Source organism: Suncus etruscus, chromosome 7 (genome assembly GCF_024139225.1).
Source record: "Suncus etruscus isolate mSunEtr1 chromosome 7, mSunEtr1.pri.cur, whole genome shotgun sequence".
In the NCBI taxonomy this organism is placed as follows: Eukaryota; Metazoa; Chordata; class Mammalia; order Eulipotyphla; family Soricidae; genus Suncus; species Suncus etruscus.
In genome coordinates this window covers 95,660,658-95,677,377 of record NC_064854.1, presented here as the reverse complement: position 1 = coordinate 95,677,377, position 16,720 = coordinate 95,660,658, and the positions used below count along the sequence as shown (strand labels likewise).

The 16,720-nt window shown below is 39.3% G+C and overlaps 1 protein-coding gene across 1 annotated transcript in view; it reads right to left on the bottom strand.

Annotated features, from left to right (window-relative positions):
• Positions 1-16,720, bottom strand: part of ULK2 (unc-51 like autophagy activating kinase 2) — a 96,145-nt gene that overhangs the window by 21,659 nt on the left and 57,766 nt on the right. The window contains 6 exon segments of the mRNA XM_049776826.1: positions 288-475; positions 1,651-1,937; positions 6,967-7,047; positions 8,560-8,705; positions 10,354-10,491; positions 16,488-16,548. Coding sequence (XP_049632783.1) covers positions 288-475; positions 1,651-1,937; positions 6,967-7,047; positions 8,560-8,705; positions 10,354-10,491; positions 16,488-16,548 — 901 coding nt within the window.

Here is a 16,720-nt window from a genome sequence, read left to right as displayed (position 1 = left end):
GAGTCAAGAGTAACCCCTGAGCACCATTGGGTGTAGCACCAAAACCAAAATAAATAAATAATAAAAATAAAGTATTTGAAAAATTCAAGAAGAATTCTGTATTTAAGTAATAGGAAATAAATAAAAACCATTGAAGATTCTAAATGTACAGTTCATAGCATCAGTTATGCTTTGGCACATGCCAGATATTAAAATTTGCCCTTATATTAAAATAGAAATATAAATACTCTTATTAGTTATAATAAAAATGGTTTTTATGTATAACATTGAAAGAAAAAGTATTTTACCTGCCAAACACTCCCTTATTCTGCTGTTCAGACTTCTGTCTCTCACTTCCTTGCACTAAGAGACAATGAGAACATTCCTGAAGGTCACTCCCATCTTTAGATTGTCCTTCAGAAGGTCCATGATGAGTAACCAAGGCTAGTAGGTTTGAAGATGCTTGTGTTTTAGGGATTTTGAAAGGAGCTGTGGTCTAAAGAAACATGTGAGCAAATTACTAGCATGTTTGAAGCAGTTAGATTTGCCAGGCATAGAAGTCAGGGGCAGTGACTGGAGTCAGTTAGACGCCGCTTCAAACACTGCTTCTTTATCATTGCCATTGTAACATTTAAATGTTCTTTTAAGCTTTCTATGCATCCATTTTCTCTTATTGTTATTTCAAGAATAGCAACAGAAAACAAGGACAAGTAAATTTACATTGTGCATAACAGTGAAAAACTGACATTCAATTGTAGTTATTCTTACCATACATCTTTTCTATATAACATTTACTTAGTTTTACTTGCTCATAATACACTGTCCAAAGCTCTAACATGATATAGCTATGTTAGAACAAGTGGCCTACAGAGACTTTAACAGTCCCATCATGCAAGCTCATGTCCTATTTATCAGTACCCCAAAAGTTACACGCAAAGTACCTGATACAACTTTATTTTTTGTTTGCATTTTTTTTTTGGCCATACCTGGTGGTGCTTAGGGGCTGCTCTTGGCTCTACACTCAGAAATCACTGCTAGCAGGTTCATGGGACCATATGGGATGCTGGGAATCGAACCTGGGACCGCTGTGCTATCACTCCGGACCCCGATACAACTTTTTAAACAGATACTGTAATTAACTATCTCGCCCACATTCAGGAGCTTTCCTCACATACATCTTTAGGATAAACCACCTATGAATAGCATAATCTACTCTTTTTGTTTGAATTAGCTTTCCTGCAGGAAATTCAGAGCACTGTAACTACAGAGCTTAATAAAGGCATATGCCCCAAGTTTGGCCCAATTTTTGGTCTGCACTCTGCTTGATCTTTTCCTGTGGCCCAGAATAAATCTATGCTGAGTCTTCTCTGTTTCCATTTCTCTCTCAGTCTGTTATAAAACTACAACCAGCCGGGCGGTGGCGCTAGAGGTAAGGTGCCTGCCTTGCCTGCGCTAGCCTAGGACAGACCGTGGTTCAATCCCTCGGTGTCCCATATGGTCCCCCAAGCCAGGAGCGACTTCTGAGCGCATAGCCAGGAGTAACCCCTGAGCGTCACTGGGTGTGGCCCCCCCCCAAAAAAAAAACTACAACCCAATTTCCACATTCGGTACACTTCTTTACAAATGTTAATTTAACAAAGTCATATATCCACAAAAGGTTAACAAACACACCTTAGTTGGAGAGCCTATGATTGTTGGTAAAGGAGTTTTAAAGAACCAGTCAGAACTCCGCGGAGATGACCCCAAGTGTTTGGTGGGGGAGGTTCCAAGGCTTCCAGGTCTACTGGGCTGAGGTGAGTAGCTATATCCTGCCCCAGTGTAAGATGGGCACACAGGGTCAGAATGCTGCTTTCTAAGCTTCTGTTTGTTCTGGTAGATGTCGGTGAGTGTGGGGGCACTCTGCAGTCTAGCACCCAATAAGTGAGACTGTGGTGATGGAGCCCTAGGCACCGGAGAACCTACCAAGGAAATGGAGGCAACAATTACCCAAAGTGAAAAAAAAGTACAAGGAAAACTTTAACATTCAAAAACTCACAAATTCAGATTAAAAACTAAGAAGAGGGCCAGGGAGAACAGGCCTCATGGAAAGGCCTTGAGCCTGATGCCCAGCACTGTCTGATTCTCCAAGTACTCTGGTGGCCCGAGCATTCCCGAGCCCAGGTCTGAGACCTTCAGGCCCATATAACAGGGCTAAACACCAATGGGAGCAGCCCCCAGAACTCTCTGAAAACTGGAATCCCCAAAACCCAACCAGAAAAAGAAAAAAAAAAATTTTTATAAAATGAGAATGCTAATAAAAACTTTGCTTTTTCTAAGATGTCCAAAAGTTTACGTGGTAAGAAACTATTGTTTGGAACTCTTTACAAAGCAGTGACAGGTACATTGTTGTTGGTATTTAGAACTCTAAACCAATGGAGTTATGCAAGGTCTAAGAAGTTCCAAATAGATCTGTAATGTTAATGGTTAAATTGAAAAACTACATCAAACAAGAAGACTTCCACACATTGTAGCTTTGAAATTACAATGTATTCAGTTCAATTTATTGAATTTATTGTTGTTATGTATTTATTGTTATTATTTATAATAAATATACTGAGTTTATAATATTTATTATTGTTATTGTTATTCAATTTCAATGTTATTCAATGTTATACAATTATTATCTTTTCTCACATAGCAACTAAAAGAAACATTTTAAATTAACACAAAATAAGTCATGATTAAAAAGAAATACTAAAGTCAGAACAGTAAAACAGGGAGAGTATTTGCTTTGCGAGCAGCCAACCCAGGTTTGATTCCTCAGCATTCCTATGGTCCCACCCAAAGAGCAATCCAGGAGTAATCCCTGCGTATCACTGAATGTGGTTCCAAACCAAAATTTTTAAATAGATATTATATACAACATGTAGAAAAGAAAATGATAAAATATAGGAAAGGAAACATTTTTCCTAAAAGTTTATTTTATTTAAATAATAAGAAGCATAGGAACTGGAGAGACATTATAGCAGGCAGAGCACTTGCCTTGTATGCTATGGACCTGAGTTTAATCACAGGCACCTTACATGATTTCTCAAGCACCACCAGCAATGAGCCATGAGTCTGAGAGATGCAAGAGTAATCCCTGAGACCCACTAGGTGTGTCCCCAAACCAAAAGTAAATAAATAATGAGCATACATATATTTTATCAGTTTCATTAATGACATTTGTAACTCCACCCTGGATTTAGGTGTACCTACCTGAGACCCTCCCATTCCAGGGAGTGGTCTTGAAAGGTTATATAAGGCCTTTGACCCAGGGGATTAGGGGCTTTTGGCTTCTGGTCTTTGGCCAGGATGGAGGTCAAATGGAAGATTCCAGGGAGTGGTCTTAAAAGGCTATATAAGGCCTTTGACCCAGGGGATTACCCCTTTGCTCCCTTTTGGTCTTTGGCCAGCATGGAGGTCAAAGGGAAGATGGCTGAAAGGAGTTAAGAAGCAGGGTTAGCTAAGAATAGCAAATGTTTAAAAGGTTATGATATAGGCGACACATGTGGTGAATAGGGCATGAATAAAGTTGATGCTTCCTGATGCCTGTCTCTGGATGAGTCTGATTCCACCGTTCACCAAAACCTGGGACCCGCCAGCTGAATGGGGAATGTGGAGCCACGTGGCCTGGGATGGCAGAGAAAAATCCCTCCATCTCCATCCACCTCCATCCTTCTCCATCGTTAATTATTTAATGCTACAACATTCATTTAAAATCTAAAGCATCTACATTCTTTATAAAACAAAATTTGTCAGTGTTTTCAAATATTTTTTCCTCTAGGGGATCCTTTATGAAGAACCTGGGAGATAGTCTTAATATCAGGAACAGCTAAAATCAAAGAGAAAAAACTCCTTCAAATCTTTTTGCCAACATAATACACAAAATTCAGCAAAATTAGAGATCCTGCCCTGCACCCCCAGTGACCTTGGATGCACAGAGCCCCAAAGAACAGAGCCTGCTCCCCTGCCAGCATCCACAAGTCAATGTGAGTGAGCTGACAGCACCCCAAGGGGAGAGTCTGCTCCACCACCAGATATACACATATCAAAGCAGATGAGCGAACCCCGCCCCATCCTATCCATCCCAGACCCAACAGCAGCGCCCAGCAGCACAACATATCGCCCCAAAGAGTGAAGCTTGCCCCCACCAGCGGCGCACATGTCAAAACATGTCATGAGACCCCGTCCCAAAGGGCAGAGCCAAAGGACGGCCTTGTACCTGCGCTTCTCCTAGGCAATGAACCCTAGCACAACAAGTAGAAAGTACCACACTACAAGATTAAAAATGGGGAAACAATGTGGGCCTCCACCATACTTAAGAGAATGAAGATGGTAGCTATGAAGAACCAAAAATATCAACCACCTATATTTAGCCTCTCATATAAGAACCTTAGAAAAGAAATATGGAGGATCCACATAGAACTCAAAGCAAGAATGGAACAAACTGAACATGCCACAAATACTGAAGAGGATATGAGGTAGAAATGAAAAAAACTTCAAACTAAAATAACAGGACTGAAAAACTTGATAGATTAAATGAAAACTTCACTGGAAAGCCCCTCCATACAGAATCAGTGAGCTGGAATATGAGATGCATAACAACTCCATACAAGAGAAGAGACTGGAAAAGAGTCTTAAACAAATTATCAGAACATGGAAAATAATCCTCAAAGAATGTGGACAAAAATACAAGTCTTTGATAAACTCAACAGAAAGAACCTAAGAATCATTGAGACCCAGAATCTGAAAATAATCCAGGTGCCTGACAACAGATGATTGGCTAAAAAGTACTATGGTACATATACACAATGAAATACTTTATAGCTGTTAGAAAAAATGAAGTCATGAAATTTTCCTATACATGATGGACATGGAGACTATTATGCTGAGTGAAATACATCAGAGGGAGAGAGACAGACACATCTGTGGGACTTAAGAAAAATAAGGCAGTATAGTAATAATATCCAAAGACAATAGAGATGAGGACCGGAAGGACCAGCCCGATATGAAGCTTACAACGAAGAGTGGCGAGGGCAGTTAGAGAAGTTACTACACTAATAACTACCATGACAATAATAGTGAGAGAGAAATAGAATGCCTGTCTCAAAGACAGGCGGGGGTAAGGAAAGAGGAAAATGATGGACATTGGTGGTGGGAAAGTTGTACTGGTGAAGGGGGTGTGCATTTTATGACTAAAACCCAACTACAAACATAGTTATAGCCATGATGCTTAAATAAATTTTTTAAAATAAGTAAAATTATGGTAAAATTTTGTTATCAAGAGAAAGCCTTTAAAGCTTTTATTGGGTGGGGGCTCCCCCAAACTGTGCTGGTGATGCCTCTCCTAGAAATATTCAACTTTAGGTAATGTAGACCTGATGGTTCAGTGTCAGGCCTGGTGGTGCTTAAGGGAAGTTATATAGTGTCAGGGATCAAATTTGAGGTTTAACGTTGGCCAAAAATCCATTCCTATCACCTACCTGCACAATTTTTCTGTTTATCTGTTTAGGGGCCATACCCTATGGTGCTCAGAATTGACTTCTATGCTCAGTGATCACTCCTAGCAACTAGGGACTAAACCAAAGGTTAGCTACATTCAGGCAATTAAGTGCCTTATTCACTGTACAATCTCTCTGGCCAAACAGGCTTTTATTTTTAAGAAATTAGAAAAGTATTTTTTCTAAGTAACAAGATTCCTTTAACTGGTCAGTTTCTCATATATATATATATATATATATATATATATATATATATATATATATATATATATATATATATATATGTATGTATATATATGTATGTATACATATATTTATTTATATTTTTAAAGTGTGATTTATAACTATATTTTTAAGTATGTGTGAATATATATACATACAGATGTGTATATATACATATATACTCTGATCATAAATTCATACCTAATAAACATCTTTCTTGTTGCTGTTTGGAATCACATCCAGTGTTGCTGTTAGTGGGGGGAAGACGGGAGCTCTGTACTACTCTCAGCTCTATGTAGGTTCAGGGTTTGCTCTCAGAAGTGTTTAGGAGTACTGTGCTCCTGTTGGGAATCAAATTAATCAAATCCAGAGCTTTTATCTGGAAATCAGGTGCTCAAGTTCTTTGAGTTACCTCAAAAGCCCAGTTCTTTTTACCAGTAGCTCTTAAGAAAATAATTAAAGAAATAAAATTTTATTTTCCAGATTGGTTTTAATTATGTATGTGACAATGACCAATATTTGCTAAGTTGCTGAATTCCAATAAGTATTTCCATAAAAGGAATATATACCCAAAAGGAGATATTTTAGCATATTCTATGCTAAAATAGACCAAGATTCTGAAATACTGTATATCAAAGAAAACTATTTTATTATATTTTTCACTCTATAAGATGCACTCCCCCCCCCAAAAAAAAGATGGGGGGAAATGCATGTGCGTCTTATGGAGCAAATGCCACCTGCAGCTGAAGTCTGAGTACAGGGGAGGAGAGCATATACTTGACATTCACAGTACTACACCCCCTTTATTGCGCAGACATACCACATAGTAAGAGCAATCAGGTTAATGTACTTTGACCGTCACATATAGAGCTTTCATTTAAGACTATCTGATCGCTGCTGCAACGACTTTTTTATATTAATGAAAAGTATTTAATTTTTTTTCTTAATTTCTGATGTAAAAATAAAAAGTTAGGCAAATGTGGACCAACTGTGGACCGGAGTATTGTAAATATACTTTGGCCTTGCAGGCTGGTTGTTCCCAGCCATTGTCTCCTGACGGCAACATTTGTTGGACCATTTGCTTTTTCCTTGTTTTCCTCATCTAAAAACAATGTGCATCTTATGGTCAGGTGTATCTTACAGAGCAAAAAATACACTAATTCTGTCCTTTGACAAGTCTAGAAAATTAACTCAAACACACATCTAGCATTAAAATTACTAATGTAACAGATCTATCTCCCACCTGATGAGTTTCTACTCCTGGATTCATGGCCCTGAGGATGCCCACAGCAACACTGAGTAAATTGTTCAGGAATGGTACCAACTGTAAAACATAAAAGGGGAAAGGAAAGGAAAATTAAAAATCTGTAACAAAAACAGGCAACACAAGCACAAACTTCACAATTATCATTTACAAATTTTAATTAGTGAAGAACTAGTTCTCTTAACAGTGAAAAACAAACATGTTGGCACTGAGCATACTAAAATTAAAAGTACCAAATAACCTTATGGTCTCCCTTGAAACAAAGTAACTAGAAAAGTCACATAAACAAAACAATGTCTATACTCCATATATGTCTTTGAAACTGAGAAATACTGTCTGTAAAAGTTTCAGGGTTGTGGAACTTCAGGAGCTAGGTGACCGATAGCCCAGTTGCCATTCATTTGTATTCACCACTTCCTGTTAAGGCCTATATTCCTCACTGGTCCCCACAACCACAGAAAGCGAAGGCAAATTAAGGGTGGTTCAAGAAACCTTGCCCTTCCCACTGAGATATCCCTCTGATTCCTAGCAAGTCTAGGAAGCAGTTTTGATTGAGGGTGGGATTGGGCAGAGAGACTCTCTTTATATATATAAATATATATTATATATATTTATATAAATATATAATTTATTATATATTATGCTAATATATATTAGTATAAATATATTGCGATTTTAAGATGTCACTGTTATACCCTGAGATATACCACACTTGGTCATTTCTGTAGCACCTGATCTTCACCACTACCTCTATTTCTCACAGATTCTACAATCTCAGTTTTATTGTTTTTTCCCCTAAATTCATGTGAAGTTCAAGAATATTTTTTGTCTCTTAGTTTCTCTGAAAATTTGTTTTTGTATTTTGCTGTTTAACTAGAGTGTTTTGTTGTTTCGGTTACTGTCGTTTCTTTGTTTACTTTTAGTATGATTTGTGTTCACATTTTCTCAGACAAGGTGAAAAGGTCTGTAGAAGAGCTGCCACTGTGTTCTTCCTGGAAGTAAAGGTCACTGGGACTATCACTGGAACTATTACAAAAACTATTGTCTTTTTTGTCCTCATAAACCTCAGTGCTAAGTAGAGTTGGCATTTTGTGTATTTTAATCAAGGATTTTTGAGTTTGAATTTAGACTTCATGTCCAATTTCCATGTTCTTAATTCAAAAAATCCAGTTATGTGATTATTTCCATTAGAGGTTCTAAGAGATTTATACAGAGCTTATCAGGAGAATTTGAAAATAGCATATAGTTGGAATGGTGGAATGTGACTTGATCAATTGAGACTCACTTGCCCCAGTAAGTCAATATTCCATTTTTTTTTTGTTTTTGTTTTTTGGACCACACCTGGTGATGTTCAGGGGTTACTCCTGGCTCTGTGCTCAGAAATTGCTTCTTGTTTTGGGGACCATATGGGACACCAGGAGATAGAACCTCAGTCCATCCTAGGTCAGCCTCATACAAGGCAAATGCCCTACTGCTGTGCCATCGCTCCGCCCCAATACTCTTAAAGAAAATGTTGTATCAGATTTCACATAATGAAAAAATAAGACAGAAAACTGCTTACTCTCTCCTTACCCAAAGGAGAAGGTGAATAAGGCCTGGAAGATCCTGTTGAGAGTCTTCGTCCAACAGTCTGTACCGTGTCTGCTGGTGCCGGAGAGCAGGAGCCCAACCGGAGAAAGCCCATAGGGCTGGTGTTAGACCTTCGTACCATTGCAGATCTGGAAAAAAATAATAAGATTACTCTCTTCAGAGGAATCTAGAACTCTCTCAGATTTCATAACAATATTGCCGCAGAGTGAACTTTTTTATTTTTATTTTAGAATGAACTTAAAAAAAGCCACAATCACATATATCAAACACAATTATATAAAATTCCATCTTGGATTATACAAAATCTCACACCTGTTGAACATCACCAAGTGTAACCCTGGACACCCCTTAGAACCACTAGGTATGGTTCTGGAGGTCCCCAGCACCACAAAGTCCAAGCTGGTATCACATCCTTAGGCCTTTGCACTAAATTACAAACCAGTCCATTGCCATGAATCACAGTGGGATTCCCAGGCCTCCTGCCTGGCTACCTCCCCACCAAAAATGTAATTGATTTTAAACATTTTTTAAATGTTTTAAAATTCTTTCAGCTGTTGTTGTTTCTACAATGACAGGGAGAAAAGTTATTCATACATACTTAGTTATAGTGCTCATACACCTCCTTCCTTGCCGTACTCAGCAAGGATCAGACATTTTATTGTGGCACTAGGAATCCCAAATAACAGAGTTGCTGAGATCTCACTTGGGCATGTGAGGGAGTGCCAGAGATCAAACTTGAGGTCTCATTAACCTTACTCTTGGTAAGGCAGGTGCTAATCTACTGTAGATCACTTGAATGCATTTCTGACTTATAAAAATTTTAATTTATTAAAATTAATAGACTATAAACCCATTGAAGTCAAGAGCAAATAAAATGCTACACTATGGGACTTCATATTTGTTCTGTCCACTATTATTATGATGATAGCTTTTGGAAAGGTCAAATATGCATATATACACACAAACATCTAGCTGAGTTAAAATACTGACACATCTAGTTGTGATGCTTGCATACTCAGCTATGGTATTTGCTGTAGAGCTGGTAGTTGGGCACAGTCTATTTGTACTGTTTCCCAGGGATAGTACTTATTGACCATAATCCTCACACATCTTTTTTAGCTGCAGTCTTGAATGGAAGTTACATCCTTTTAATTGCACTGCTTGCACAATATGGCTGAGGCAGTCTGAAATATGTTGTGGCAGCAGGGATCACGAATAGCATAGAGGCCAATAGCAGCATAACAGCAGAACCTCCAAGACTATGTATGGTACAGGCAGAGGCACAGGAATTAAACTCTTGGCCTTATTCATGCAAGGCAGGGAGTCTAAGCCAATGACCTAACCTCTAAACTCCAGGACTTCATTTTTTAACAAATTCTGTCTCGCTCCTTAAATATGTAATAGTACTACTTGTCATTATTATTAAATTTTTGCCTTGTTTTGAAGCTATAACTAGCAGTGCACAGGTACTAATCTTAAACTCAGGATCACTCCTGGTGGTGCTCCAGGGAACATATCCAGAACCAAGGATCAAACCAAGAACTAATTATACTTATTGACATATAAATGTATATATGTATGTATAAATATTGATTGTACCCTACCAAATTTAAATATCTTCTTAAGGACATTACAAGTTATTTTTGATATTTAGTATGTACAGTTTCATATACTCATGTTACAAGTCAACTATGGCAAGTAACATCTTTCAATAGTAAGTATCATTAACAAAATAATTTAAATACAAATATTTAAAGAGATTAAAAATTATCTTACCTTGGAGAACCATGTACGTTTGTGCCAGAGTTGGCAGTAGACGTAAGATTCTGCTCGATGCGCTGGTAATTCCTTATCTGAGTGGGAACTGGAATTGGTGCTGTTTCACTGTAAGGTGACACAGAAGGCTGACACTGCCTGCAATCATGTTTACAGGGAAAAGTAACAGTAAGATAACTTGATTTCATTTGATCATCTGGTAATATTTAGAGAACACACTGGAATACAGCAAATAATCACTTCTGTAATGAACAAGAAATGATCCTATATCAAACTGTCTATCTCTTTATCTCCTGAACCACTGCTTGTTTCCCATCCTTCCAGAAGAAATTAATCTCCAAGCTGGCATCTATGATACATTTCTAATAAATCACTTTTAAACTACATTGATCACCTGGACCATAGACTTAACACAAACTCATCTACAGCAGAATTAGAATACTTCTGGGGCCGGGCGGTGGCGCTAGAGGTAAGGTGCCTGCCTTGCCTGCGCTAGCCTAGGACGGACCGCGGTTCGATCCCCGGCGTCCCATATGGTCCCCCAAGCCAGGAGCGACTTCTGAGCGCATAGCCAGGAGTAACCCCTGAGCGTCAAATGGGTGTGGCCCAAAAACCAAAAAAAAAAGAATTAGAATACTTCTTTCTCTTTTAGTGGGAGGGGGATGGAGGCAACCCACTCAACTGTGCTCAGGGCTTACTTCTGGTTCTGTGCTTAGTGCTTACTCCTGGGGGGAGTTGGTAGACAAAAGGATGCTGGGGACTGAAACCAGGTCAGATACATGCAAGGCAAATAATTTACCCACTGTACTATTATTGCTCTGGCCCACAACACTTTAACTTCTTTGTATCACATAATAAAGGCAACAACTATCATTCTCAACCTCACTTTATAAAAAAAAAAACAACACTAGTCAAGATACTGCTGTTTGCAGAGAAATATAATTCTTCACAAACACACTATTTGGGAACTTTCCATATTTTTCACTTAGATAATCACATTATCTTTAAATAGCTACAAGAAAACTTTAGGATGAATTCAAGATGAACAACTTATGTATCATAGGAGTCCCAGTGGGCCAGGAAGTCAGCCCTTAAGAAGTAGCAAGTCTGGGGACAGAGCAATATTACAGTGGGTAAGACACCTTGCACACAGCCGACTTGATTTCAATCCCCAGCATCCCATATAGTTGCCTGAGCCCACCAGAAGTAATTCCTAAGTGCAGAACCAGAAGTAACCCCTGAGCACTGCCCAGTGTGTCCTGCTGCCCCTCCCCCAAAAGAAGCAATATTCAAATATATCATCTCTGAGAAATCCCCTTATCTGGAGAGTGGTTACTCAGCACATCCTGGAGGCCCGAAGGGTACCAGCTAAAAGAGATCCAAATATGCCTCAAGACATAACCAGAATAACAGAAACCATGGATAGAGATAAAGTACTAAAAGCAGCAAGATCAAAGAAGAAAATCACATACATAGGAGCATCTTAAGATTTACCAAAGGAAACCACCTGGGCACAAAGACAACAGTGAGACAGAGTGAAAAAACAAAATGAACACCTCATTAAGAATACTTGATACAGCTAGATTTTTCATTCAGAGCTAAAGGAATGATACACAATTTTATGGATAAACATAGATCAGGAATTTCACAGACTCAAATCATTTTTACAAAAACTAAAGGGTTATTTTAAGACATGAAGAATCCTACAACACACCAAACTCCTGCAGAAATGACACAAAAGCTCATGACAACAATCTCTCTCAATATCAATGAGTTAAATGCACCACCACTTAAGAAACAAAAAGTGGTAAGATGAATTAGAAAAATGAATCCTGGGCTGGAGTGGTGGCACAAGCAATAAGACATCTGCCTTGCATGTGTTAACCTAGGACAGACAGCAGTTTGATCCCCCTGCATCGCATATGGTCTCCCAAGCCAGGAGCAATTTTTGAGTGCATAGCTAGGAGCAACCTCTGAGCATCACTGGGTGTGGCTGATAAACAAAAATAAAATTGAATCCTGTGTTTTGCTGCCAGCAAGAAACACACTTGAATAGTCAGAACAAAGACTCAAAGTCAACAGCTGGAGGAAAATTCTTCAAGTGAATAACTCTCAAAAAAGATCAGGGTGGAAATACCATTATCAGAAATCAACTTCAGATTGAAAAATCTTTAAGAAGGTATTTCTTTTTTTTTTGGGGTGGGGGTGCGTCATCCCTGGCAGCGCACGGGGGTTACTCCTGGCTCTACACTCAGAAATCATTCCTGGCAGGCTCGGGGGACCATATGGGATGCTGGGATTCGAACCACTGTCCTGCATGCAAGGCAAGCACCCTACTTCCATGCTATCTCTCTGGCCCCAAGAAGGTCATTTCTTAATGATCAAAAGATAGGTACATCAGGAAGGGCTCACATTCCTAAACATATATATGCACCTAATGAGGGACCAGCAAAATATTTAAAACAACTGCTAACAGACTTCAAGATATAGACATGGATAGCAGCACAAAACTAGCTAAAGACTTGAATACTGCTCCATCACACCTGTTGATCAATAAACTAGGCAAGGGGCCAGAGAGATAGCACAGCAGTGGGGTATATGCCTTGCAGATGACCCAGGACAGATGGTGGTTCAAATCCCAGCATCCCATATGGTCTCCCATGCCTGCCAGGAGCAATTTCTGAGCGCAGAGCCAGGAGTAATCCCTGAGCACTGCCGGGTGTGGCCCTAAAGTCAAAATAAATAAATAAATAAACTAGACAAAAATGCTCAGTAAGAAAATACTTGCTTAAAAAATAATAAAAATAGGGCCCGGAGAGATAGCACAGCGGCGTTTGCCTTGCAAGCAGCTGATCCAGGACCAAAGGTGGTTGGTTCGAATCCCGGTGTCCCGTATGGTCCCCCGTGCCTGCCAGGAGCTATTTCTGAGCAGACAGCCAGGAGTAACCCCTGAGCACCGCTGGGTGTGGCCCAGAAAACCAAAACCAAAACAAAAACAAAAAAATAAAAATAAAAAAAAGAAAAAAATACTTGCTTGCTGTGAATAAAGAAACAGAAGAGAAATGTTTAGGAGAAAAAAATACATATAGGGTTTTTCATCCTGAAAAGGTCAAATACATATTCTTTTCAAATGCACATGGGACAATCTCCAAGAGAGACCACATGTTAGGATACAACACATACCTGCACAAAATCAAAAAGATAAAAATCTTCCAAACCTTTGAAAATTATCTACTTTCTAGATGCAGAGCAATAGCACAGTGTATGTGGACGACTTAGGTTTGATCCCTTGCATCTCATATGATTACCCAAGTACCATCAGAAGTAATTGTTGAGTGCAGAACCAGAAATAATCCCTGAACATCACTAAGTGTGGCACAAAAAAATAAAAAAAAAATGCCTACTCTCAATCTTCTTCATATTCTTCCAAGGTGTAACTAGATAAAAATCCTATTCCATACTTCTATGGGGCAAACATTACTGATGCCAAAAACAGAGATGTCGCTAAAATAAAAACTGTAAGACCTATCTTCTGAATGAATATGGATGCAAAGATCCTTAACTCAGTATTAGCAAACCAAATCCAATACATCAAAAGATTATATACCGTGACCAAGATGTATGCAAGGATGGTTTAATATAAGCAAATAAATCAACATGATGCACTATATATCAGTACAAATAAATATAAAAACCATATGGTCATAGAAATAAAGCATTTGAAAAGATTCAATATCCATTCATGATTAAAAAAAAATCTCAGTAGGGGATGAATTAGTAATACAATGGGCATTTGCCTTGTATGTAAGGAACCTGGGTTCAATCCCTAGAACTTCACGTGGTCCCCAAGTCTGCCAGGAGTGATTCCTGAGCACAGAGCCAGAAGCACGCAGTAAGCACTGCTGGGTGTGGTGCAAAATCACATGCGCGTGTGTGCGCAAAATCAGGATAAAAGAAACTTTTCTCAATATAGTTAAAGCCGGGCCCGGAGAGATAGCACAGCGGTGTTTGCCTTGCAAGCAGCCGATCCAGGACCAAAGGTGGTTGGTTGGAATCCTGGTGTCCCATATGGTCCCCCGTGCCTGCCAGGAGCTATTTCTGAGCAGACAGCCAGGAGTAACCCCTGAGCACCGCCGGGTATGGCCCCCAAAAAAAAAAAAAAAAAAAAAAAAAAAAAATATATATATATATATATATATATATATATATAGTTAAAGCCATTTACCATGAACCCACAGTTAATATCATAATCAATGGTGAAAACCAAAGGTTTTTACTAAGATAAGATACTTATAAAAAGTTGTCCACTCTCACCACTATTATTCAATGTAGTATTAGAAATTCTCACAATAGCAGTTAGGCAAGAAAAAATATTAAAGGCATACAGATTGGAAAAGAAATTAACTGACCACAATATTTATAGATAACGTGTAGAAAACCCTAAAGATTCTACAAAAATATTCTTAGTAACAATAAGTTTATATAGTAATGTGGCAGGCTACTAAAACAACATACTGAAAACCATGGCATCTCTTTTGCAAACAATAAAAGAGAGAGAATTTTGTTTTTAAATCCTATTCACAGCACAATTATGCCTCAAAAAAAAATCAAGTGATGGAGCCAGAGCAATATCCCATATGGTCCCTTGAGCCTGCCAAGAGTTAGCAGTGAGAGCAGAGGGAGGAATAACCCTTGAGTACCACCAGGTCCCAAAAACAAACCAAAAAAATCAAATGATAAGCAGCTTAACAAATGACATGAAATGCATATTAAAAAAAAAAAACCTAAAAATCACTACCAAAGGGGCCAGAGCATAGCACAGTGGTAAGGCATTTGCCTTGCACACAGCCAACATAGGACAGATGGTGGTTTGAATCCCAGAATCCCATACAGTGCCCAAAGCGTGTAAGGAGCAACTTCTGAGCACAGAGCCAGGTATAACCCAAAAATCAAAAATTAATAATAATAAATAAAAATCACTTTCAAGGGCCCGGAGAGATAGCACAGAGGCGTTTGCCTTGCAAGCAGCCGATCCAGGACCAAAGGTGGTTGGTTCGAATCCCGGTGTCCCACATGGTCCCCCGTGCCTGCCAGGAGCTATTTCTGAGCAGACAGCCAGGAGTAACCCCTGAGCACCGCCGTGTGTGGCCCAAAAACCAAAAAAAAAAAAAAAAAAAAATCACTATCAAAAGAAGAAAATGGAAATATATCTCTTGTCTGTGAATCCACTAACCTCTGCAAACTCCTACCCTCCAAAAAACTCCAAGCCAGTTTTGTGGCTGACATCTCCAGGGATGTTTTAGGGACAGACTGGGCCTCCCACTATGTCTGCGCAAGTGACAAATGCCATAGACTCATCTAACTCTCAAAAGAGAAGCAAAATTAGGGGCCAGAGCGGTAGCACAGTGGTGGGGCATTTGCCTTGCAAGCAGCTGATCTAGGACGGTCTGCAGTTCGATACCCTGGCATTCCATATGGTCCCCTGGTGTGGCCAAAAAAGAGGGGGTGGGGAGGGAGAGAGGGAGAGGGAGAGGGAGAGGGAGAGGGAGAGGGAGAGGGGGAGGGGGAGGGGGAGGGGGAGGGGGAGGGGGAGGGGGGAGGGGGAGGGGGAGAGGGGGAGGGGGAGAGGGAGAGAGAGAGGGGGAGAGAGAGAGAGAGAGAGAGAGAGAGAGAGAGAGAGAGAGAGAGAGAGAGAGAGAGAGAGAGAGAGAGAGAGAGAGAGAGAGAGGAGAGAGAGTGTACTGGCCTTGAGCTGAATGCCAGAAGCAATTGTATTATGAAGAAATCAATAAACCACAGTGTCTAAAACAAATTTTATTCTTTTTTATTTGTTTATTTTGGTTTTGGGGCCATACCCAGCAGTGCTCAGGGGTTACTCCTGGGTCTGCACACAGAAAGTGCTCCCATCAGGCTCAGGGCAACCATATAGGATTCCGGGATCAAACCTAGATCTGTCCCAGGTCAGCCATGCACAAGGCAAACACCCTACCACTGTGCTATCACACTGGTCCCCTAATACTTTTTAAAGTTAAGAGTGCAACAAAATGAATTTTGGAATCAAGAATAACAATATTCTTGATGTATTATTATAACCTTACTCAAAACACATAAAAATGTTTTATTTATAAACATACCCTCCAAGCACCAAGAACTCATTTGAAGCACGTCTGCCAGCAGTTCCCATTGGCATATCATCTAAAGGAGAAAGAAAAAAAGATTACCAGTTCTTTTTTACCATCTGCTCAGAAAAACATGAATCTGGTTCAACATGATTAATAAAAAAACAATTTTAAAACAATGCAAATTATCATATTTGTGTTGTGATTTTATCAAAGCAGGTACATGGACAATGGAATCAGTTGAATTC